We start from the raw sequence: 23,541 nt of genomic DNA, 5'->3' as shown, positions 1-23,541 counted from the left end.
GCTCACCCCGTGTTGTGTTGAGCATATGAGGTGTTGAGTTTGTAACGCCTAATCGTATTAATATTAACCTCAGTATTATATGTATATATATGTAGCTAGAAAACACATGTATAATAATAATATACATTATATCATACTATAAGTACTTATCATTACATATTTTTTTTCTAATAACGTAGTCGTTTTTCTTACATATATATAGGACAGATTATTTCGTGCCTATCTACATATCATAGTGTTTCTTTTTCTACTTGCATAATAATTACATAGGTGGTTGGAACAAATTCACGATAGGGTTCACGTGATTTGCTGGGGGTAAGTAAAAAGTCACAACGATGGGTCCATCTATCACCGTGGGAATTTCTTGATATGGAGAAAAAGTGAACGACGACACTGCCACCCTATTGAAAGTTACAGAGTTGGCGAGAGCATCGACGCTCCAGGTGGTTCCAGAGAAAACAGCAGAAATGACTGCAGGGAAAGGGGCGGGTATCGCAGGAACATCCATCTATATTTATTTAATTATTATATTACATAAGAAACATAAGGAGTGAGAACATTTTAAAAAAAAATAATTATAATCATAAAGCATGCGTAACAATAGTTAATATTAAGCAATATATATATATAATTTGAATTATACTTGCAATGACTAGTCAGGATAAATGAGCATTATAATATCAACCAGCGCAAGAATTTTTAATCATAATTTCTTACTCATTTAAATCCCCAAGGTCAAACCTCCAGCTACAAATAATTCAAATTTTATCTTCTATGGCCATAGAGTAATAATTATATTTAAAATGAGTCAAAGACAATTTAACAAAATTATATCATAATCAATCATAAAAATAATCACGCTAAATAAATTTGAGAATTTATCATTATTTAAACTTTATTTAAATACCTATACACAATTAAATCATATCAAAAGCACCAATTAGTTAAATGATAATGATAATCATTATAAAATAATTAAACAATATAAAATATGAACATATTAATAATTATTATGGATACAAATAATCATAGAATAAGCAAATAAATGAAGTTAGGGGCACCTCACTAGATAAAAATAACAAATAAATAAACATAGAAGTATATAAAATTAAAGAGATAAAGTTCTCCTCCCCCTTACCTTAAAGTTGTTTATTTTCCTGTCTTTTTACCTATCTCTTTCTTTCTCACTTTTCTCTTTCACTCTTACAATGTTACAATTCTCCAATTTCTGTTGAGGTTTGCTGTTAAGGTCCGCTATTTATAGGAGCAGTTTTTGCCTCAATTACGTAAGGGAGTGCGTAATTTTGGGTACGGAAGAATATTTACCGAAGATAATCTACCAACATTTATTAACTTGTTATCCTGTTACAGAAATAATATTTGATAACAGGTGCATGTATACATACGGGATATGAGAGAATACCATGGAACACCACGTAAACACTTGGAAAGACATCTCTTGGAAGATCACCACGTTAGCACCACGTAACCACTTGGGAGGACATCTCTTGGAAGAATACCACGTAAGTACTCCTCTGATGCATCCTTATTTACATTAAGAAATTTATTATTATTATTTCTAATTTTAATTGATTAAATCATAATAATTATATAATTTAGGAAAAATTTTATTTTAAAATTTTATTTTACTAAAAATGTTGTAATAAAATTTATATATATATATTTATATATATATTATACTTATTCTCTTTTATATATATATTCATATATATAATTATCATAAATAAAAATTTCAATACACTTAATAATAATGTTGAGAATATTGTTATTTAAAATATTAGGATATTACAATTCTCCCCCACTTACAGAAATTTCGTCCTCGAAATTTTTATTGCTTAAAAATAAATAAGGATAGTTTTCCCTGATTTTTTCTTCCAATTCGCACGTAGCATCTCTAGTAACATCATTCCAGATGACCTTTACTAGTGAAATCTGTTTGTCTCTCAACTGCTTGATCCTCCCGTCTGTGATCTGTACATGCATTGTTTCAAATGTAAGGTTATCCTTTAACTGTACTGTATCAGGCATTATTACATGAGATGAATCAGAAATATATTTTCTTAATTGAGACACATGAAAAACATTGTGAAGATTAGAAAGAAAAGGGGGTAAAGAAATTTGGTAAGCAACATGACCGATTTTTCTGAGGATTTGATAAGGACCAATAAATCGAGGTGTGAGTTTCTTTGATTTCATTACCCTACCAATACTAGTTGTTGGTGTAACTTTCAAAAATACATGATCACCTTCCTGAAATTCAAGAGGTCGTCTTCTTTTATCAACATAACTTTTCTGCCTGCTTTGAGTCGTTCTCAATTTTTCTTGAATCATTTTGATCTTTTCCGTGGTTTGTTGCACCAATTCAGGACCCAAGATTAAATTTTCTCCTGTCTCAAACCAACACAAAGGAGTTCTACAGTTTCTCCCATATAGAGCTTCATAGGGTGCCATACCTATGCTAGAATGAAAACTGTTGTTATAAGTAAATTCAATCAGAGGTAGATATTGATCCCAACTACCAGAATCCTCTAGCACACAAGCTCTTAATAAATCTTCTAAGGATTGAATGGTCCTTTCTGATTGTCCGTTTGTTTGAGGATGATATGCAAAGCTAAGGCGAAGCTTGGTTCCTAATGCTTGATGTAAACTTCCCCAAAATTTTGAAGTAAACCTAGGATCTCTGTCAGATATGATACTAGATGGTACACCATGCAATCGTACAATTTCCCTTATGTACAGTTCAGTCAATTTTTCTAGTGAATACCTAATATTAATGGGTAGAAAGTGAGCAAATTTTGTCAGCCTATCCACGATAACCCATATGGAATCAAACTTATGAATTGTTCGTGGTAAACCAACTACAAAATCCATTGCTATACTGTCCCATTTTCATTCAGGTATATCTAAGGGTTGTAACATTCCTGCTGGCTTTTGGTGCTCTATCTTGGCCTTCTGACAAATCAAACATGTAGCCACATATTGTGCTATTTCCTTTTAGGCCACATTCTCTTGAGATCCTGATACATTTTTGTTGCCCCAGGGTGTATACTCAACTTGCTCTTATGTGCCTCACCTAAAATTATTTTCTTAATTTCAGAATCATTAGGCACACATACCCTGTCATTAAATCTCAAAACTCCTCTTTGATCTATATTAAACTTTTCACCATCCTTTTTACCCAATAATCTCTTTTTCTTTTGAATGAATTTATCAACTACCTGAGCCTCACCAATTTGTCCATGTAAGTCACTAGTAATTTGAACCGTATGCAATTGTATTCTATCCTAACTTATTATAGTGGATAAACTCATATCTCTAAATTTTTCTATCAAATTCATCTCATGAATCATTAATGAAGAGATATGTAAAGATTTTCTACTTAGTGCATCAACCACAACATTGGCTTTCCCTAGATGATAATGTAATTCAAAATCATAATCTTTCAAAAATTTCATCCACCTTCTTTGTCTCATATTCAGTTCCTTTTGATCAAACAAATATTTTAAACTCTTATGATCACTAAAAACATCAAACTTACCACCATACACATAATGCTCCATATCTTGAGTGCAAAAACAATGGCAGCTAGTTCTAGATCATGGATTGGGTAATTGTTTTCATGAGCTCTCAATTGTCTAGAAGCATATGCTACTACCCTTCTATCTTGCATAAGAACACACCCTAATCCCATTTTTTAGGCATCACAAAATATGACAAATTGTCCATTAGGGTAAAGCTAAAACTGGTGCAGTAGTTAATCTTTTCTTAAGCTCTTGAAAACTATTCTCACATTTTTCTGTCCACTCAAAGGGTTGTCCTTTCTTGGTGAGTTGAGTTAAAGGCATAGCTATTTTAGAAAATCCCTCAATGAATCTCCTATAATATCCTGCCAAACCCAAAAAACTACGGATTTCTGTTACCGTCTTTGGAGGTTCCCATAGTAGAACTGCTTCTACTTTAGACGGATCTACAGACACTCCATCTTTAGAAATTACATGTCCTAAAAACTTAACCTCCTCTAACCAAAATTCACACTTAGAAAGTTTGGCATTCAGTTGTTTATCTTTCAGGATTTGGGGAACAGTTTGAAGGTGTTCTTCATGCTTTTCATGAGTTCGAGAATATATGAGGATATCATCTATAAAAACCACCACAAAATGGTCCAAATACGGATGAAAAATCCTATTCATATAATCCATGAACACTGCAGGTGCATTGGTTACTCCAAAAGGCATCACTTGATATTCATAATGACCATACCTTGTTCCAAATGCAGTTTTTTGTATGTCTTCTGCTTTCACTTTAATTTGATGGTATCCTGATCTTAAATCTATCTTAGAAAACACAGTGGCTCCTCTCAATTGATCCATCAAATCATCTATCCTAGGAAGAGGGTATTTATTCTTTATGGTAAACTTATTTAATTGTCGATAGTCCACACATAGCCTAAAGCTTCCATCTTTCTTTTTAACTAACAGAACAGGAGCCCCCCAAGGTGATACACTAGGGCATATAAATTATTTTTCAAGCAACTCTTCTAATTGTTTCTTCAACTCTGCTAATTCAGAAGGTGACATCCTATAAGGTGCCATTGAAATTGGTCCAGTTCCAAGTATTAAATCAATCAAAAATTCAATCTCTCTGTCAGGTGGCAAACCAGGAATATCATTAGGAAAAACTTCAGGAAAATTTTGAACAACAGCTATGTCTTTCAAGTTGACTTCCTCTTTAGCTTCCATAGAGGATAAGATTAAATATCCTTGAACTTTACCCCAAGGAAACTTGCTTATTGGTTTGGATAATGAAATCAATAGGTCCTTAGAATCAGAAAATATTATAGACTTTTTTGCACAATTGAGAAGAACATGGTTGGAAGATAACCAGTCCATACCTAAAATCACATCTAATTGTGATAAAGGTAAGCAAATCAAATTTACAAGAAATTTTTTATCACTAATAAAAATAGGACAGTCTAAACAAACTTTGTTGGCAATTACAGATTTGTTTGTAGGGGTTGAAACAATTAGATTGTTCTCTAAAGAAGAAATTGGTAATTGGAGATGTTGAACACAATTATTGGAGATAAAAGAATGAGTTGCGCCTGAATCATACAGTACATTTAAAGTTTTGCCTTTAATGAAACATTTACCTTGTATTAGATCGTTATTTTGATCAGCTTCAGTTCCGGTCATGGTATAAACTCTTCCAGTTGTAGGAGGTCTCGGTTTGGGTCCAGAAGTATTCGCGTGCGCTTTTGGTTGTCCACACTCAGAAAACACATGACCCGGCTTTCCACACTTGAAACAAACAGGTCCTTTGAGATGACAGTCCTTAGTATAATGACCATGTCCACACTTAAGACACTTAGCTTGATTATTCATGGGTCTACTGAAATTTCCTGCAAATTGAGAAGATTGGGATTTCCATTGTGGTCGATCATAAGGTTTTCCTTCATTATTCCTTTTCTTATTAAATTGAGGGCAAAAAGATTTTGGTCTATTATCCTTATTATGATCAAAACCTTCCAAAAATCGACACTTGTGTATTAATGTGGGAAAATCATAGATTTCTAATATTCCTACTGCCTTTCTTAGTTCTGGTCTAAGTCCATCTTCAAATTTAATACACTTCATTCTCTCATCAGGATGATAAAAGAAAGTAGAGTATTTTCCTAATTCCTCAAACTTAGAAGCATATTCTCCCACTGTCATGTTTCCTTGTTTTAACTGCATATATTCTATTTCTTTAGCCCTCCTAACATCATTAGGAAAATATTTTTCAAAAAATTTAGCTCTAAATACTTCCCATGTAATAATTATTCATCCTCCTTCTAATAATCTCCTAGTACTATCCCACCAATATTCTGCTTCTCCTACTAACATACATACTGCATAATTTACTTTTTGGTTATCAGGACAGTTCATAGCTCGAAATATTTTTTCTATTTCTTTAATCCATAATTCAGCTTTTTCAGGATTATATCCTCCGTCAAATTGGGAAGGTTTATTGCTTCTAAATTCTATCAGTCCTTGTGACTTCCCCATTCTTTCCGGTTGTTGATTCCTTAACAAGGCGGCAACCATGTCCCTAATAGCCTGCACAGCCTCAGTCAGTTCTGTATTTCTCCTTCCTGCCATCTGAAATTTATAGATTAGTTTATTATACTAGAAACATGGCTAGCACATTTTTTCAAGTTACACATGGAACGTTGCTCTGATACCATTAAAATGTAACGCCTAATCGTATTAATATTAACCTCAGTATTATATGTATATATATGTAGCTAGAAAACACATGTATAATAATAATATACATTATATCATACTATAAGTACTTATCATTACATATTTTTTTCTAATAACGTAGTCGCTTTTCTTACATATATATAGGACAAATTATTTCATGCCTATCTACATATCATAGTGTTTCTTTTTCTACTTCCATAATAATTACATAGGTGGTTGGAACAAATTCACGATAGGGTTCACGTGATTTGCTGGGGGTAAGTAAAAAGTCACAACGATGGGTCCATCTATCACTGTGGGAATTTCTTGATATGGAGAAAAAGTGAACGACGACACTGCCACCCCATTGAAAGTTACAGAGTTGGCGAGAGCATCGACGCTCTAGGTGGTTCCAGAGAAAACAGCAGAAATGACTGCAGGGAAAGGACGGGTATCGCAGGAACATCCATCTATATTTATTTAATTATTATATTACATAAGAAACATAAGGAGTGATAACATTTTAAAAAAATATATATATTAAGCAATATATATATATATAATTTGAATTATACTTGCAGTGACTAGTCATGATAAATGAGCATTATAATATCAACCAGCGCAAGAATTTTTAATCATAATTTCTTACTCATTTAAATCCCCAAGGTCAAACCTCCAGCTACAAATAATTCAAATTTTATCTTCTATGGCCATAGAGTAATAATTATATTTAAAATGAGTCAAAGACAATTTAACAAAATTATATCATAATCAATCATAAAAATAATCACGCTAAATAAATTTGAGAATTTATCATTATTTAAACTTTATTTAAATACCTATACGCAATTAAATCATATCAAAAGCACCAATTAATTAAATGATAATGATAATCATTATAAAATAATTAAAATAATTAAACAATATAAAATATGAACATATTAATAATTATTATGGATACAAATAATCATAAAATAAGCAAATAAATGAGGTTAGGGGCACCTCACTAGATAAAAATAACAAATAAATAAACATAGAAGTATATAAAATTAAAGAGATAAAGTTCTCCTTCCCCTTACCTTAAAGTTGTTTATTTTCCTGTCTTTTTACCTATCTCTTTCTTTCTCACTTTTCTCTTTCACTCTTACAATGTTACAATTCTCCAATTTCTGTTGAGGTTTGCTGTTAAGGTCCGCTATTTATAGGAGCAGTTTTTGCCTCAATTACGTAAGGGAGTGCGTAATTTTGGGTACGGAAGAATATTTACTGAAGATAATCTACCAACATTTATTAATTTGTTATCCTGTTACAGAAAGAATATTTGATAACAGGTGCACGTATACATACGGGATAGGAGAGAATACCATGGAACACCACGTAAACACTTGGAAAGACATCTCTTGGAAGATCACCACGTAAGCACCACGTAACCACTTGGGAGGACATCTCTTGGAAGAATACCACGTAAGTACTCCTCTGATGCATCCTTATTTACATTAAGAAATTTATTATTATTATTTCTAATTTTAATTGATTAAATCATAATAATTATATAATTTAGGAAAAATTTTATTTTAAAATTTTGTTTTACTAAAAATGTTGTAATAAAATTTATATATATATATATTTATATATATATATATATATATATATATATTATACTTATTCTCTTTTATATATATATATATATTCATATATATAATTATCATAAATAAAAATTTCAATACACTTAATAATAATGTTGAGAATATTGTTATTTAAAATATTAGGATATTACAGAGTTGATTGTGTTATTCATATATTGTGTTGATTTGTGATAAAATGTGTTGTGTTGAAACTGTTATTGTGTTGTTGTGTTGAAACTAAGTTATTGTGTTGATGTGTGTTGTATAATGTGATGTTTTGTGTTGTGTTGTTGGAGATGAAATGATAATGTGACATTTCTTATGTTTTGTGTGTGTGTATATATATATATATCTATACTCTAACTTATCCTTGTGCATTTCCATGTGATTTGTACTGCAATGATCATATGTAGAATGGGAGCAGGGCAAGGATAGTCTAGTGTGTTGTAGTGGAGGCTATGTAATGACATTGGAGCTGAATATTTTGTTGACTACCTGATGAGGGTAGATTTATATATATGGTAGTAATTGTTTGACTGACAACTTAAGATGTACAATTTATATTTACTTAATTATTGTATTTATATTACACGTATTTATGTAGTTGTTTAACTTTATATGCATACAGTATAGTCTTAAAGTTAGACATTTTTTGTTGTCGGTAGTGTCGTACAATGTAAGGACCAAGGTAGGTCGTTACACTAATTAATAATTGTTAATTACAAATAATTATAAATATTATTACTAATAATTACTAATTATTGGTTGTTCCAAATAATATATATATATATAAAGTAATATATCAAAATTAAAGAAAAAACTTGTATGAAAATATTTTAATAATTAAAACAAACAAATATATTTTTCATCAATGCATGAAAATAATTTTTTATCGAAATTATATTTTTTCAAAACTTCCTCCAAATATATCAAAATAAAAAAAGAAAATGAATATTCTTGATATTATATATATATATATATATTTATCAAAATAGTTATTTTAATAATTAAAATAAACAAATATATCAAAATATTTATTGTACGAAAAATTATGTTGTTTATTAATAATTACAAAATAATATTTTTTAACGAAATAATTTTTTTCAAAGATCCCTCCAAATATATCAAAATAAAAAGAAGAAAAATGAATATTGTATATATAATATATTTTTATCAAAACAAATATTTTTAATTATTAAAACAAATAAATATATCAAAATTATTATTGGATGTAAAGTTTATGTTACTCAATATAAGTTCTAATTTGAAGAAAACCTACTGAGAGGCTAATGAGAGTTTCTTCTTCTTCACGTATAAAAATTACTAGTTTATTTATCTATTATAAAAAAAATATCTAAAAAAGTCATTTAACAAAATTTTCATGTATGTAAACATTTATTTATTTAGCATATATTATATTTTATTCACAATATACTAAATTAGTATAATAAAATTTTCCATTTATTTATTTAGTTTATTATATTTATTGGTCATCTTTTATAATATAACAAACATTTAATTATATTATTATGTAAAAATTCAATGTGTAAATATATTAATATAGGAAATTGTAAAGATATAATAAAATATTAATCATAACAAATCTCAAGCGTGTAGTTCAGCGGTAACTACGTTTAAGCAAGGTCAGGGGTCAGTTATCCCATCCTTTGAGGTGCCTCCAATGTAGCATTAGATTATCGACGTGGATACTCTAGGGACGAAAAAAAATATTAATCATAATAAAGTGTAATTATATTAACTGTTAATTATAGATAAACATTAATATTTACGTAAATTTGGATTTATTTTTTTTCTTTTCATATATATATATATATATTCTTCGATGACATGCAAATCAAGGTCAACTATTTTTATTCTATAGAAAGTATTAGATGTTCTTATCACCTCTACAATTAACATGATATTCTACAAATTTTTACTATAATAAATTGAGTTATGATATTGTTATTAAATGAACCTGTTTCACTTTTGAAAAAAATTATTTAATTAAATGAAATTAGTTTTTAAAACTTTATACCATAATTTTAAGTATAATATCTCATTAATTGAAGGAAATAATATTTTAGGAGTTAATTACTCTATCGTATATCTATTATATGATGAAAAAAAGTTAAATATCATATTTCACAAGTTAACAAAATAATTTAGATATCACACAATAACAAATCTAATTGGATATAATAATAAATAATTGAAGAATTGAGATAAGTTAAGTGGAACCGGTTGAACCAATATTTTATAAATTATTTTCTTTAAGTAAAAATATGATTTATATATAGATTTACCCCTTACATTATCATCTCAATAGACCCTAATCAGTCATGATCGAGTATTATAAATGAGTATAGAATTGGACTCATATGAGGTCACATACATGTAGTCCCATTAATTCCTCAATATTTTTTTATAGAAAATAATATTTATATTTTTTTTATCCCCGTTTCTATATGATGATTTATTTTTTAAAGTCTAAAACCCCACCAATACAATCCATGATGGTCAATACTATATGGGTGTTTGGTAAAGATAGTTGACTTTGACTTTGAAACTTATAATTCCCATTTGTTTTAAGGTGATGATACCACTAATCTAATTTTGCAAATAAAGATAATGGGAGGGATGCTATCATTGTTCTCTTTATTATTCTTGATAAAAAAAAATGTTAAAAGACTAAAATTATAGTGGTGTATGTTGAGGCACTATGGATCCGGTGCAAATGTGCAATCCTATAAAGTCACATATATGGTCCAGTGATAGGATGAAGATAATGTAGATAAATGTTTAATATTTTAGCCATCATAAAGTCATTTCACTTTCTTAACTACAGAACTCAAATCCTCAGTTATGCTCATATAGTCGGCAGGTCAAAGAATAAATAAAAAATTAATCACCTATAACTGACTTAATTATATTTCTTAATAATGTCATATTATTTATTCATTTAATTAAATAAAAATAAAATAAAATAATTTAAAAGATTGATTAGTTGGCAGTGTAAAAATCTTTACATTAACAATGTATGGATGATTAACTAATAAATAAATGTGCAAAATCAACAACATTTTTTTATTTTAAATAATTTAATAGTCATTAGATACAAATTCTTACATTGTTAATTAATAAAAATTGATTAATGACTTAAAAATAAATACATTATACATTATAATTAATGAGAAATTAAATGATTACATTATTTTAGTTTAATATATATCCTATGTGTGTAATCCATCACTCTCAGGTCAACCACTTTTCTCCCCTCAATTCCTCGTAAATAATAGTTTTATCATGTTAAACAAAATTGATGCATAGGTTTGTTTAAAAGTATACCCTTAGCTTTTGAACAGATTCATTTTTGTCCACTTATTAATTTTATGTCGTCCACTTAATCTCAACTTGTCTTTTTCGATAAACATATTATAAGTGCAAAATTTACACGCGCAAAAGCAGGTACACAAAAGGACAAAGGTAAAGCTCACCGGGAATCTTCTTCAGATTAATTCAACATGTTCATATAAAATTTTATTTTTATAACTATGTTATGATATGGATAATTTATTAATTTCGTTGATAGTTAATTAATGTTAAAAAAACTTGATCCACTAATTTTTATGAAGTCTTATTTTTTAATCACATTTTTTTTCATACACAAAATTTAAATATAAGATCTTATTAACTACTTGTGTTGGTATATATATGTAAAATTTGATTGCAATTGAAGTTGATTGATGAGAACATATTGATGAGGAGGGTTCATTTCATACAGTTAGTAATTTCTTTTTGTAATAGTTGATAGAAAGTCACTACAAGAAAACGCTGAATAAGAGGCGGAAAATAAAAATAGTGTCGGAAAAGTCGACGCTATTTTAAGATTTAGCGTCGGCTTTTCCAACGCTAAACTTAAAATAAATTTTAAGTTTAGCGTCGGAAAAGCCGATGCTATTATTTAAATATAGCGTCAGCTTTTCTGACGCTAAACTTAAAATATTTAATTTAAATTTATTTTAAGTTTAGCGTCGGAAAAGTCGACGCTATTCTTTAAATATAGCGTCGGCTTTTCTGACACTAATTTAATTTAAATTTAAATTAAGTTAGCGTCGGAAAAGCCGACGCTATATTTAAATCATATATGTGCTTTCAGAGAGATAAAAATAATTTTTCCAATGTTATATACGCATAATGTGTTCTAGTACACTTGGTTATCAAGTTCACTTAAGACTTCAAGGTTCACGGATCGAGTCCCAGGAATGTTAAAAATACGAACGAATAAATGATAAGCGAGAAAAAGAAGATAAAGAAAAAAATAAAATAAAATTTGTGTCAACATAGTGTCGGCTTAACCGACAATAAAAAATTAAAATAAATAAATTTGTCAGTGACGGCTTAGTCGACAAAAAAAAATTGTGTTGACTTATTTAGCGTCGGCCAAAAATCGACAATATTGCGTCGGTTTTTATGATTTAGCCGACTTTAAATTGAAACATTCTTGTAGTGAGTGCTGAATTTGTGTTAGGTAGGGTAAGTTTTGCTGTTTGAGACCAAAACCAGCACAGTTCCTAAATTTGTTTTTTATGCTACCATAGTTCATATATTAATTAGTGTAACCGACGCGCATACATGATTAATGAATAAGTAGAAGAAAATATATGCGAACCTTCTAAGATTATAAAACTTAATCAGAATAAATTTTATGTTTGCATATTTTAATTAGAACCTTAATTGTTAGTTTTTATTTAATAATTACAACTTGTTAATTATTTTATTCGTTAAAAAATATTTTATTTTGGAAGAATTTAATTCAATCTCTTATTATTTTAACAAGTTGTTAATCCGAGTAAAAAAAAAACAGACTCACTTTCCTTCTTAAAAAAGGTTCTAAGAATACCAAAATTTTATCTTCATACAAAACTGAATTTAATATTAAATCTTAACTTCAAACTTTAAGATATTAAGTTGAGTTATTCTTATTTATATATTATTTAATATACTTAATTTTATCTCGCACTTTTATATTACATCATTAATTTTTTTATTATTTCAATTTTATATATTTTATCTTAATTTTAAAACAATATGTCAATAATATTGGTTTATAATATTCTTCAAAGCTGGTTACTTCATTTTTTTTTTTTAATACTTTTTGTTCTGATGGCTTGTTAATTTGTTGCACCCTTCAAACATTTAATTTGTGGTGTTTATCTGTCAATAGTATCTGAGTGCAATCACTCGCTTCTCTAGTAAGTAAATATTAATTTTTTTTTGTTAACTCCGATGACCGAGTCTTGAAAGCATTCAATCATAAGTAATAAACAACAAAATCACTACAAAAAAAAATATGAACATAAGATACATTTTTGTCCATTGTTAATTTTATTCTAGGGTTTGTATTGTTACCGGAACTTCGTTCTCCATCAATTATAATATCTTTGAACAAAAATAATAGGTACATTTTCTTATGATTTTTATTACTATTTTAATTAAAATTGGCATTTCACTTCAATAATTCACCCGAATAGATATCAGCATCAATAGTCAATACTAGTTGTTGAATTAAAAAAGAATGCAAAAGGTATACCTATCCCTAAATTTTATCCAAAGAAACATTGATGATGACATAAAAGTTAATAACACCCAGAAAAGTTAAATAGCAAACGGTGCTATTGTCCGAGCAATCGGTGCTATGACATGGCAATCCAATCCTCAGTTGCTCCCCAATGTGATAAACTTGCTAGTATAAGCACTCATTGAAGTTGTTTTTTCCGTGAGCAACTTATGTTAAATTGTTTTTTATTTTATTTTATATTCTTTTTTCATGAAAGATATTTCCAATCGATTGTCAGAGATTAATTCTTTTTAAAAGTATAGAAATTTTATATTGAGAAAAAATTGTGATAACATGCTTAAAGAATCTAAATAGTGTGAATTTCAGCTTTTGTACTTTATGTTAAACTTGTTCTTAAAGCAGAAAAAATGACGTAGCATTATAAGCAAATGTAGAAAATTAAGTAAATAATTTTTAGCAACTCTTTTGGAGTTGCTTGATTGGAGTTCCATCCCTAAAGTACAAAAGTATATATGCACGCATTTCTTCTCTTTATGTGAATGGCAAGTTTGCAGTACCAACTTAAGTTTCTGATGAGTACGTTTGTAGTACTACCTACCACTTTGATCATGATCAAACCCTGACATTTTCAAATTCAGATCAACACACTCTGGTAAGCCAAGAACTACACTATTAGCATTAACCAAAAGGGTATCAATTTTATTATTTTCTTGCCAAAGAATAAGTAGAAGCTTCAAATGAGGTTTAGATGGTTCTGTACAGTGGCCCTAGGCAATGAGGGTCAATCTATGATGAAGGAATTGAAGGTGCATGAAGAATCTAGAGCCAAATTAAGTCAATGGAATAAGCTAGATGAGGAATGAAAGTGAGAGTGTGAGAGAAAGAGAGAGAAGAATGATGGATTACGATTACTACAAATAAATGGAAGGTTGGTGGTGCCAACTTTATCTGGACTAGATTTTGAGTATAATCATGTATTATCCTTATGGTCATGATGGGTTGACTTTGTTGGGTATGAATTATGATCGTGGATCACGCAAGGCCACATTTATTTTACAAATCCAACTATTGGTTGAAAAAAAAAAATGAAAGAATAAGAATGGCTTAATTAGACGTATAGTGTGTGCAAGTAATCATGACATATATGGGTCAAATACTAGATAACTAAGTAGCTTTTGTTGTAGTCATCAAACTCACATGACTCACACAGCATTATTTAGTTGCCAAGCCTCTTATATGGATCAAAAAAATAGATTACTGTGCTTAATGATAATCCAGTGCATAATTTTCTCCCTAATTGCTTTCTGATCAAGTTTAATCATGTGTGTAATTTTATCTACACATTGGTTTTGCACAAGTTGATAAGGCTTCTTTAGTGGAGGAATAGTACTCATTGACATACCCCCCACATGGGTCTGCATCACATTTTGTGGGGAACCCAAAAACTTTGCATTATTCTCATGAATTGCTCTTATAGTAAACAAGCCATGTCAATCTACATGCAAAGATCAATCATCTACGGTTAAGATTCTCTGCTGAAGCTTCTAATCCAATGATTGATACCACCCTGCCTGCCCAATTCTGATAAAAGTTTGCAGCAAAACCTTTTGTCCAAAGCTTCATGTGTGTTAGTGTTAGGGACCCTTCAAATTGTAGCACCATGAACTGTAAAGTGTAAAGCTATCTATACCTTAAAATTCCTTCCTGTATTTTGGTAAAACCAGTAGTTATGTGTAACTGATGTAGCATAACAACTCAGCAATAGTAAACCCAAAGTTTGAGTGTAAAAAGACTCCTCAAGAGACTTTTTGTACAATTAGGCAGCTTTGTCGGCAAGTTGGCCATATATAGACCCCACCTTTGATTAATGGGTAGAGAAATGTTGATGCACATAGTTGCCCTCTTAAAAGCCAAAATGCACCCACAAACCTTTTGTGACAAACTTCTTTTGTGTGAACTCAAATAAATAACTAAATAAATAAATATATATATATATATATATATATATCAAATTTTAACGATTTAATTGATAAATTAAAAATTTTTAATGTATAAATTAATTTTGTAAAATTTTAAAAAAATTAAAAATTATTTTATATTCTATTTTTTTAGTTCAAATTAATAGATAATCATAAAAATATTTTATATATTAATTTTAATTAATAAAACGAAATATCAAATAATTTTTAATTTTTTTTAAAATTTGTAAATTTTAATTATATATTAAAAACTATTAAATCAACTGTTAGATCTTGAAATTTGTTATAAAATGAGTTATCAATTAAAATAAATTTAAGTATACTTATTTTTACAGTAAATGAATTACTTTTATATATATATATATATATATATATATATATATATATATATATATATATATATATATATATATATATATATATATATATATATATATCATGTGTATGTACATTTGAGCTAAAGACTAATTTGTTAAAGAACTTATTTTAATATAAGGATTGACTTTTTGTAATTATATTTTATTTTATATACACTAACACAAAAATTGAAAATTTAATCACATAACCAAGTTTTTTGTCTAATAATTATAAAATTTACCTTAAAATACAAAAAAGTTGATATGATACTTTCAAAATTAATTTTTATCAATTAAAATAATATTTAATTAACGAAAATCATATCTTATAAATATATATTAATTTGTAGTTATCGACTTTAGAATATTATATGAATTATCTTCATAAATACAAATAAAAATAATTCTTAATCACTTAAGAAACAATGTTATCTAGCAACTCCTGAACATGTCACACCATGTTGATACCTTTTATGATAAACACAAGCACTAGGAAACACCACCACCAAAATACCATTATTAAAAGCCTTGTACAAGAGTTGGCCATTCCAACAACCCTTTGTTTTTTTCTCTAGAGAGTTGAGAGTCCCAATATTCTGTCTTACTCCAACTAGCTCAGAACTATAAATATATATATAGCACTCAACCCAAGTTCTAGGTAGCCAAAGTAAAAAACCACAAGAAGTTGAAGATGTGGCGTCTTCTAACAGCAGTGACAAGAAACCTTAACAACACAAGAAAGAGTTCCAAGGTGGCAGATGAGAGCATGTTTGAGCAAGGAAACGGTGTTGAGCTATTTGGACATGATAGGGAAAGAAGAAGACAACATGGTTGGGGGCTTGTGTGTAGTATTCTTCAAGCCCCTATTTCAATACTCTCATGTGTTTCTCACCCTCAGGTTAATGGCTCTGATATTTGGGTAACTGGGGAATTCTCACAGGTTTCTGAAATGAACCATCTCATGGTAAGTGACAGCATGAGATATGCAATTTTGATGTAGGAAATGTGAATAACAATTGTTGCTTCTTGGTTTCTAAGGACAACATCATATAGCTCCCTCTCTTGTCCTCATTTTTTTTCTTCTCGATCTTTTCTGTTTAAAGTTTGGATCATATGTAATACACTAGGTGATTGAATGGATCAGCCAAAGTTATTACCTACTTTTTTGTATTCCCCCATTTTTCCTTTGTTAATAATCAGGTGTATATAGGTCTAGAATGGAGATGTAATCATATAAATATTGATGAAGCCATATATGGTAAAATTCCGACCAAGAAAAATATTTTTGTTACCATTAAAACATATGAAGAGGTTCACGTAGAATCACTAAGACCGATTTATTGTTGGATAATTAATACCAGATTTTAAGTTTGAAATTTGTTATCATGATTCTAATTAGGTTCATGTAGTCAGATAAAGAGAAAGTATTGAAACTTGAAAGAGTTTGGCTTTAAGCAGTTGATGCTTTTTTCCTTTTTGGTCATGACTAAATGTTGATATAAAAAGCACAAACCACTTTGGGATGGCTGATTTCTGTTTTACTCTATAGTTAATTTGGCCACAGTTCTTTGCTGTTAAAGTTAAACTTCTAATATCTTCTAACTAGTGTAGAGGCTCATGTATAAGTTTAGCATATCAAGTAGATAAGGGTTTCCTTATTGTATTTGCAGACTCACTCGGTTTCTCTTTCATCTCATTTTCCTTTTAATCTTTTCTTTATTTTTCAATCACATCTATGAATTTCTTTCTCTCTCTTTTTTTTTTTTAATATATTTTTCATTCTATTTCTCTCTTCATTCGGTTCTTACGCTTCAAAGGAGTGCATTAACTTTTTTCGTAAGATAATTTTGAAAAGTGGGATTGTTTGTGTTGTCTGGTATAATGATGTCAGGTTGGGGAGAAGACTCACGGGATGCCTTAGAGGAAAAGAATATAAAAAGTAATTACTTTTGTTTTCACTTTAATTACCTAGTGCCACTATGTAAATTAAGAATAAGTGGAATTAAAAGTTCCTATCTTTTGTTGTCATTTAGGATTTAACTTTAATAAGATGTTTGTTTGGATAATTTTTTATAAATATTTAATATGGGAATTGAACTTAGTATAAAAAAAATTGCAACACTCTTACATCAAATTTAACCAACTGAATTAAAATCTCATTAGTTTTTAATTAATCATGTGAACTGATTGACAAATAAGGATAAAAAAGAACTAAGAGTTATAATTGATTTAGGGGAGAAAATATAATTGCAGTAATAAAATATTGTGGTTTTTATTAAGGTGGGCGGCGCAATATATATACATAGAATAATTGGTGATCCATTTAATGTAGGGGTACCCACAGAATGCTTGCCATATTCAAAATATTGCAATTATTTAATTTATTGATGTCAAAGTGGTGGTGAATTTGGACATTTGCTGCTCGTGAAAGTTAATAAGGGAATATCTAAATTTAGTACTTTTCACTGTCAACTTAGATTATCTATAGATTTAGGTTTCCCCATTCTTGGAAGATTTTGGATTAGTGATTACACTTATCCTAAGTTATCGATTTAAGGAAACCTTTGATCTTAAGGCTTACCAAATGATTGTTTCCAAAATATGGGAATATAATTTAGAAGCAAAGCCTAAGAGCACTCGTTCATGACAAGTTTATTAGAAAGGGCGGTTATGAGTTTCGTAAACATATCTATAGAAGGTTTAATGGTAAAGCACGATAAAATTTACTAATAAAAAATTATTGTTAATATAATTTTTAAATACTTATTATAAAAATTCAACATACATATGGTTTAAATAAGATTATTTTAAGAAAATTCTTGGTAAAGTTATTTAATTTAACAATTTATGGTGTATATTAAATTTTATTGATCTAACTATTAAATTAAAAAAATTTAATGTATAAATTAAATTTACAAAATTTTAAAAATATTTAATATTATTTGATATGAATAATCATAAACAAATATTTTATAAATTAATTTGAATCTATATAACAAAATATTATGATTTTTAAATTTTTTAAAATTTGTAAACTTAAATTATATATTAAAAAATTTTAATTCAACGGTTGAATCATTAAAATTTAACTTATATCATTAGTTATCATGGAGTAATTTTATCAAGAATTATTCTTGAAGTAATTTGATATCTCTTTATATGTACATACATATACATACATACATACATATATATATATATATATATATATATATATATATATATATATATATATATGAGGAGGGTTCAAACGACACCAGTGTAACTTTTACTAAGTGTTACACCGCTCAATAATTTTATATTAAATGTGAATTTTCAAAATCCAACCGTTAGATTGAAAGTTCATATCTCTTAGATCATATATGTTAAACTTTGTTAAAATTGAACAACAATTTGAAGGTAATCAAAGTATTCATATTTTAGTATATTTTAAAATGTATATATTACGTCAATTTTGTTTTATGAGAATAGGGTATCAAATCATCTTCGATTAATACAAAATTTGACATATATGATCTAAGAGATATGAACTTTCAATCTAACGGTTGAATTTTTAAAATTCATATTTAATATAAAGTTATTGAGCGGTGTAACACTTAGTAAAAGTTACACCGGTATCGTTTGAACCCTCCTCTATATATATATATATATATATATATATATATATATATATATATATATAAATTGAAAAGCAAAATTCAATGATTTTTGTTCATACTTTTGATATACAGAATATTCTATTCTTATGGTATTTTACTCCTACAAATCAGAGATTAAATAAGGAATTTTATCAATCAAGATTAAATTAAGGAAGTCATAATTATACAATATCTTATACAACTATACAAACTTATGATTTAACTAATTATATATCTTCATATTTAATATAAAATTATTGAACAGTATAATACTTAGTAAAAGTTAATTACTCCGATATTATTATAATCCTCCTCGTATATATATATAAGTATAATAACTATGTTCGTGTAAAAGGAGATTATACACAAATAGTTGATATTACTTTCCTTGAATCTATTTTTATTTATGATCAAAACTAAATTATCTTATTTTGCAATTATTATATAGTTAGGAATACAATAATTCTTAAAAAGAAATTCTTCTTGCACTATCGTCTTTCTTTCTCTTGATGATTTACATATATAATATATATGTGGAGCATTTTGGTAAGCCAAGAGGCATTATCATTACAAAAACTCGTGACCTACTCATTCATCCACTATTGGAACTACCTAATAAGAAGCTCCAACTCTATGCAGCTTTACTTTCGATAGTGCTAAGATTGCACTTTTCCTGAGTTTTCAATCAAAATATTCGTAGTATACAACGTATTTGCTACCATTGTCCACATGCTATTCACTAACTATTACTAATGCAAGACAATGGAATCAACATGCATTCATATAGTTAGGTGGCCGGTAGGGTGTTCAAGTTCCTTAATTTCATGTTAAAATTTGAAATTTATGTTTATATATATAAAAAAAATACCATACACGACTACCTCTAGTAGAAGAAGATACTTGTGATTTAGATTAAAAATATATATATATATATATATATATATATATTATAGATCATGTTTATATGTCATATCAAAGATATATTGTCTTTTCTGTTTATTTTCTTCATCTTTCATCTAAATCAAAGAAAATTCCTTTCTCTCACAAATTACGTATTAAGGTTGGTTCGCAATAACATGCCATTAAAAAAATTATTTATATATAATTATTAATCACATCTATTTATATTTTAAAAAAAATTAGTCATTTATCATTAATCTATAATATATATTAAAAAGTTTGTCTTGAAAAATCATTATGAAACATTTGTATGCATAAGACAATGGATAAAAGAAGTCCTACATTGAATTGAAGGTTTGATAGATTATCCTAATGCTAGCTAGTCAAGCCACATTCACAAAGGTATCTCCCACGTTTTTCAACAGTTATTATCAAAAGCACCATGATTTGTAGACATACATATCTATATAGGCGTTGTTGATCTCCACTTTCTTGTTAATGAGTAGTGATGAAAGGCTTTTGATTTTACATGTTCACCATTAATAGTAGAAGCTTTGCTGGACTTGGTTTTATGGACCTTTCAAGTTACATCAAATTAAAACTACTCACATTATGTGGTTGGTTTTGTCGGTCTATGATAAATCTGAGATGTTATTCATCATAACAAAAGAAAAAGTTATTACCCACAATAATTCTTCTATTTGCCACAGCACTTATATTTTCCATCAACACTTGGTAATTGTTGTTGGCAATAATGGGGGATTGGAGAAAAAGGAGGCAATAGAGAAAGAAACGAAGAATATGATTGGGCATTATTTGTTTTGTCAACATTAAGTTGGAAACTATGGCAAATAGTCAATTATGGCTTTTATCTTTCTCATCTTTTGTCTTAATCTGAATTTGATGCCAAACTGCATTTTGAAATGAGTTATCAATGTTGCAGTAGTTTTTTTTTTTTTAATATTATTAACCAATTGTAAATTATTCTGCTTATAATTTTTTAAAATGATTATTGGAAAAGTCAATAATCTTATTAAAAGTTTCATAAATAGAATTTAATGTAGCTTTTTAATATATAAATTTTAGACAAAAGAATCTCAAATATATTATTATTTACTTTTTAAGGTAAAAATTAAGCCATATTGGTTTAATTTTTCAAAAATGATCAAGGATAAAATTAAACTAAAAACATATTAATTTATGAAAATAGTCAAATTATGTTATATGAAAATAAAAAAGAAGACATATAATAATATATTATAAGTTTTAAGACTTTAATTTTCTATTAGTAGAAGAATTACGATGATAATAATATTATGGTTAAATACTTATTTTCGTCCTTGATAACAATTTTTTGTTTCAATTTAGTCTCACTTTAATTTTAGGTCTCAATTTGGTCCCCAATAATTTAAATCATTGCAATTTGGGACTTCCGTCTAAATGATTTAAACGGAGTTAACTAGTGGCCACGTGGATGCTAGGTGGATGCCACGTAGGTGGATCCCAAAATAGTTGAATCCACCTGGAGCCAGAACGGGCCGTTCTGAAACCAGAACGGCCCGTTCTGGTTACACTATTGGTGTGTAAATTTTGTACCTGGAACGGGCCGTTCCAGGTGCAAATTTAACACATCAACAGTGTAACCAGAACGGGCCGTTCTGGTTTCAGAACGGGCCATTCTGGTTCCAGAATTTCGTGCGCAAAAAAATCACTGTACAAAGCATTTCAAACACTAGATTTGGTAATATTGTTAATGGGGATTGATAACTTCAATTGCTAAACATTTGGACTATACAGTGTATCATTAAGGATACTAAGGACAATGGTAACAAGTTTTATTTCATTGTTAGTCAAACTAGAGTGAAATAATTTCTTTGAATTTTTTTAGTATATGTTATGTTCTGAATTTTTGTTTTCAGTTTCTGAACCATGTTTCTGTCTTTGAATTTATGATATATTATGGATTTTTATTTTCAAATTTTGAATCACATTGCGACATTTTAGTCAAGATTTTAAACTGGATAAGTTCAAATCAAAGAAGGATTTTGGAAGGTCTTATTTTATTTGATTTTTTTTAGTTTTATTCATAAATAAATAATTTATTGTATTTTTTTTTATTACATATAATATAGATATAATAAAAAATATATAATAAAAGCATGAAGTTAGCGTTTTGGAACGGGCCGTTCTGAATTCAGAACGGCCTGTTCTAACAGCAGCACGGCCCGTGCTGAATTCAGAACGACCTGTTCTAACAGCAGAACGGCCCGTTCTGGTTTCAGAACGGCTCGTTCTGCTGCACGCATGTTGTGTTAAATTTGCATTTGGAACGTCCCGTTCCATTTGCAAAATTAACACATAACCTGTGCATGCAGAACGGGCCGTTCTGAAACTATAATGGCCCGCTCTGGTTCCAGGTGTATTCATGACATTTGACATCCACCTATGCATCTACGTGGCATCTACCTGGCATCCACGTCAGCAGGAGTTAACCCCGTTTAAATCATTTGGACGGAAGTCCCAAATTACAATGATTTAAATTATTGAGGACCAAATTGAGACCTAAAATTAAAGTGAGATTAAATTGAAACAAAAAATTGTTATTAGAGATGAAAAGAGTTATTTAACCTAATATTATAAAACTCAAATTTATATAACTATTCCAGTTTTATACTATTAATTAGACTAATGATTGTGATAAGTTTTAAGATGCTACTTCTTCGTCTATACATTAATTTCACTACCTCAAAAGGTTTTAAAACAATTTACACTTCTAACAATTTCAACGCCTCAAATGGAGTGTTTAGATAAGGGAGAAAGCGAAGGAAAAAAAAAAAGAGTGAAATAAAATCAAACATTATTTTTTCTTTTTTGATTGCATAAAAGGTAAACAGAAGTTATTATTATTTTTATTAAAAAATGCTCAATTCTTCAGTTTTCCATCTACTTTTGAGGAAATTGAAAGTTAATGCGAGTATCACGACACTTTATACATTGAACCAAACTGATAGAAGAAAAAAAAAATCGAAATTTGTGTTTTCTAATTCCTTCCATCATTGTGAAAAATAAATATAAATAAAATTGTTGATGTGCTCATGTGCACATGTGGGAGTTACTGTTGTACGATAACAGTGATCATCATAATCGGATTCCGACTTTACTTGGTGTGTAAATTTGTATGATATTCTTTTTAAGGCAAAATTGGTTACACTATTAT

General features: G+C 28.5%; 1 protein-coding gene across 1 annotated transcript; it reads left to right on the top strand.

The window, feature by feature from the left end:
* Positions 1 to 16,340: 16,340 nt before the first annotated feature.
* LOC109795320 (uncharacterized) lies at positions 16,341 to 16,946 on the top strand. Its single transcript, XM_020354778.3, has one exon. It carries the CDS (start codon positions 16,478 to 16,480, stop codon positions 16,784 to 16,786), a length of 309 nt encoding a protein of 102 aa, XP_020210367.1. The 5' UTR covers positions 16,341 to 16,477; the 3' UTR covers positions 16,787 to 16,946.
* Positions 16,947 to 23,541: the final 6,595 nt, after the last annotated feature.

This window comes from Cajanus cajan, chromosome 9 (assembly GCF_000230855.2).
Source record: "Cajanus cajan strain Asha chromosome 9, NIPB_CcT2T_4, whole genome shotgun sequence".
In the NCBI taxonomy this organism is placed as follows: Eukaryota; Viridiplantae; Streptophyta; class Magnoliopsida; order Fabales; family Fabaceae; genus Cajanus; species Cajanus cajan.
Note: the sequence above shows the minus strand (reverse complement) of the source record. Positions and strands in the feature narration are given on the sequence as shown.

Coding starts and splice junctions, on each gene's coding strand:
- LOC109795320 (XM_020354778.3), top strand. CDS start 16,478: ATGTGGCGTCTTCTAACAGCAGTGACAAGAAACCTTAACAACACAAGA.